This window comes from Loa loa (genome assembly GCF_000183805.2).
Source record: "Loa loa unplaced genomic scaffold supercont3.300, whole genome shotgun sequence".
NCBI classification, from domain to species: domain Eukaryota; kingdom Metazoa; phylum Nematoda; class Chromadorea; order Rhabditida; family Onchocercidae; genus Loa; species Loa loa.
Genome location: NW_018108480.1, coordinates 1 through 4,215, shown reverse-complemented (window position 1 = coordinate 4,215; position 4,215 = coordinate 1). Strand labels below are relative to the sequence as shown.

General features: G+C 27.6%; 1 protein-coding gene across 1 annotated transcript; it reads right to left on the bottom strand.

Annotated features, from left to right (window-relative positions):
• Positions 1-427: 427 nt before the first annotated feature.
• LOAG_13145 (hypothetical protein) lies at positions 428-2,335 on the bottom strand (the record flags this gene model as incomplete). Its single annotated transcript, XM_003148656.1, has 5 exons — positions 428-524; positions 703-940; positions 1,233-1,337; positions 1,619-1,837; positions 2,197-2,335. The coding sequence occupies 5 exons, from the start codon at positions 2,333-2,335 to the stop codon at positions 428-430; spliced, it is 798 nt and encodes a 265-aa protein (XP_003148704.1).
• Between the last annotated feature and the right edge of the window lie 1,880 nt (positions 2,336-4,215).

Sequence of the window (4,215 nt, the reverse complement as noted above, 5' to 3'; positions counted from 1 at the left end):
AAAATCCTGAAATTGAAAACAAAAATTTTTTTTTGGAAACAAAGTTTTCAATTATTTATTTTAAATGTGTCAATTAAAAAGGGATTCAAAAATAAAACTTAAATATTATGATTTGAACAATTGCTGTGCTTTGCTTAACTAAAATTAAAGGATTTATCAAATTCGTTTAATTTAAATCAAATCTTTTTTTTAATTTAAATCAAAAAAAAATCAAGATTTAATAAAAAAAAATCAAAATTTAGATCAAAATTTAATTTAAATCAAATGTTTTTTATTAAATCAGTTTTGATCTTTTCATTAAAATAATGAAAATCACACTAAGTAACATCAATTGATAGAAAATTTATGCAAAAGATAATAATCTTTTACCAATACATATCAAAGATTTTCTCTCATCATTTGAAAAATTTCAATTTTAAATCTCCAACTAATTGTAATGGTAATTGAATGTATATAAAATAATGAGAAATAATGGTACTAAAACATTGGTACTCCAAAAATGTTGTCCAAAGATTCCAGAGATTCTGTATGATGAAAGTGAATGTACGATAAATATTTGAGAATGATTTATAAATATAAATTTGAAAAAAAAGACGATCATTATTAAAAGTATATTCTCAAATGTTTGCAGAAATTCTGAATTCTTTTTTAGTATTTTGAGAAAAAAAAAGGAAATAAACTTGCAGAAAAAATAATAAATACCTGAAAATAATAATATTAGCGATGAACAATATGCGCTCGTTAAAATATTTAGCATTTCCTTCGCAGGTATTATCAGTAGTGATAGTTATCATGATAATCAATATTCCGAATAGACTAATACATGAAAAAATCATAGACGCAATTAATGGAAGCATCCAGCTTTTCCGTTGATGTAAAATACCACCGACGAAGAAACCTATGAAAATGAGCATCAATATTGCGAACACTACCAAAGAATCTAAAAAAAAAAAAAGTATTTAAAAATAACCATAAAATTGAAATAATTTACGTTTAAAATAGTTTGTCACGTACGAATGCTATTTACTTATATCACAGTATTATGAAAAAATGATAATTTTCAGAAATTCCATGAAATTTTTTGTTGACGAAGAAGCTATAGATGCTGTTCTTAACAAACCCTGACCATTAAATCACTTATATGTAAATTTTCCATCACTACGATTAATCTTCTCTTATCGTAATTCTACAAAATCACGGTAATCATGAATGAGTATGTTATGGAAACTAACATTTCAACCAAATGTTGAATTTCCTGTTATTGGAAGCATTAACAATAATATATCCCACAAATAGTAGTGTCAATACTGCTGTTATCACTGCACTTGCTATTGACACTGCAATTATGCATTCTCGAAAAAGTAGAAATTTGATTAATTTAAAATTAATTATCTCTGATAATTACTGTTCCATAGTTAAGTTTGAAATTTGCAAAAATTTGTCATTTTCTGTAATTTTATTTTTCAAAATTTTTTTTTATTTTCTACATTTTTCATTTTCCGCATTTTGCAAACCAGTGTCCTACATACTTGTCATATTCTTACATTTTTGCTTTTAGATTTTTAAGCTAAATATGAATTTGTTGAAATTAAATTTTATTTTCAATCTTATTACTTACCAGTATTAACTCTAAAATGGTAACATTTTGGATGGATAATATTCGAACTTGTTGGTATATCTCTCAATTGACACATGTCAAAAGAAGACTTATCACGAATAAACTGGTCCTTTTTTACGTCATCGACGCACGTATCCGTAGAATATAATGGATTAATCGAATTACTTAGTGGTAGGTATGGTTGCAAGAAATGTTGAATATCTTCGTTGCTCAGAATTTCTAAAATGTTCATAAAATAGCTATAACGCTATCATATTTAGGAATTACAATAATTAATGAACTAATATTTTTGGTAGTTATAAGATTTTATGGATTAAAGAATTAAATTGACAATCTTTCTGTTTTCTTCAATTATACATTCACTTTAATTTACTAAAACCCACTAGTATTTGTAAATTTTCGATTAAATATTGTTGAAGAAGGAAATTTCTTGGTGAAATAAATTTAACACAATCAATAAAATGTAGAAAAAAAGGTTAAAATTTCAATATCAATTAGTAGTTAAATAAAGAAATTAGTTAAAAATCAACCAATCAATACAAAAAATATTTTTACTTTTCGTAATTCTCAAAACATACGATGCTTTGGTTCGAATTCATGAGTTCTATTCTCAAAGATATCTTCGAAAGGAAAGCTGTTATCTGAAGCATTGATTGTATCACTACTGCTACCATTTGTAATCAGCTTCCTTGAACTATTTCCGCTTTTTCCGATCATTTTACCACAATAACCTAAATTCAAATCTTTTCGCTACTAATTCTTTCGTATTTTTAACAATGAAATATCGGAGAGAATTTTTTTCGACTTTACTTGTTAAAAGTTGAAATGCCTCAAGGTAAAAATAGATGAGCCTGTGAATCACAAAGTTCCTTATTTGGCCAAGTACCACAAAAGAAAACTGAAGTATAGCTGGATGAGGTCGCAATAAAATGACATATTTAATAGTCAACTGAAATCAACTGAAACATATTTGACAATTGGCTGAAACTCATTGTAGAAGGTTATTGATGTATCGATAAAGAGATCAACATGGCTTTACAATAAACTTGGAGTTTATAGTGTCATTTCGTCACTCCAAAAGACAAGACATAATGCGCTAGTTGTACAACAACATTACTTCCTGATTGCTGATTATTAAATTACTGGACTTCGGACATAAATAAAGTATCGAAGAATTAATGAGTGGGCCAATTTGGTATCTGCAAATTAGTTTCGGTTCAATTAAGACCAATAAGTTATTTAACATGAAAAAATTACCGTGAATTTAAGTACAGAGATTACATGAGTCTGTTTTTTTAATTATAGAAAATTTACCCATAATTCTTTTTTTTTTTTCAATCTACAATGATCGTATTGCAATAAAATCAATAATTATAAAAAGTTAAAGTTTTGATAGAGAAACTGAATTCTAGCAATTTGAAAAATGTGTCGGAATATTCGTTGAATAAATTTAAGTTTGATTTTAAACCAAAATAACCCAATAGACTATTCACTGTTAATACAATTAAGAGCTGTAAATGGATGGTTGAAATGAAAAGGATGGGTACAGTGTCCGGTCCCTATTCATGCTTGTCCGATCACAATGAAATAGTTTTAATTGAAGAAATATTGTAATTTTACCTTAGACCGGTAAATGAAGTGCTGTTTAAATGATGCTGTGATGTGGATGAGGACAATATTAACTAAATAAAATGCTGAGAATAAGAACAGAAATGATTGTGAAGCGTTAATTGAGTTCATCGACAAATGACACAAATTAGTGATTGTTCATTCGTCCGCATTCAATTATTCGTGCTTATTTATCTATCATTTAGGTTTATTCAAGTCTTTATCCTTTTAACCGTAAACATTATGAAAAATGACAAATGTCCTCTATTTCAACTTTATGGTTTGATTCATTTCCAAATTAACCTCTATCGCCCTTAGCACTAGTTTTGAGCATAAATGTGAATATTTAATGAAATAAAGTGGGAAAATTGCACTATTCCTAAGAATATTCGAAAATTTTCTTGTTTTATGAACCTGTTCTTGATTAGTGACAGTAAAAATAAGATAGCTAAGTGTCTCAAGGCTAAATATCTTAGGAAGGCATGGAACAGTGGAAGCACATAAGACAACTTCAATATTTCCCACTATTTATTCTCAATGCTCAGTAAAAGGAATCAGTGAAATTTGTCTTCCAGACGAAAAAATTTAAATTTCTTGTTTGGTTTTATCTGGAAAATGTTGTAGTATTACAGTAATTTTTGTACTTCGCATACATAATTTGCTTCGCTTAATTGGATGAAACGCCCATGTAAGAAAAGAATTCAATTGGTGGAACGGTCGCTGATCAAAGGATTTACAAAGACTGTCCGTACATGTTCGTTCATTTTTGTTTGTTTCTAGTAGAGGAATTTAAGGGATCATTTTGCATCATTGTTTTACTCAGTGATTTGCCTAGCTTGTTACTTTGAAACTCTACAGTTATTATTATTCGCAATTTTCATTATTTTCGTTTTCATTATTTTCATTTTATTTTCAATTTTCGTTTGTCATACTCTCAATGTTTGCATGCCGTCTTTTCTCAAATATATTCCACTAAAAGTAATCAGCTT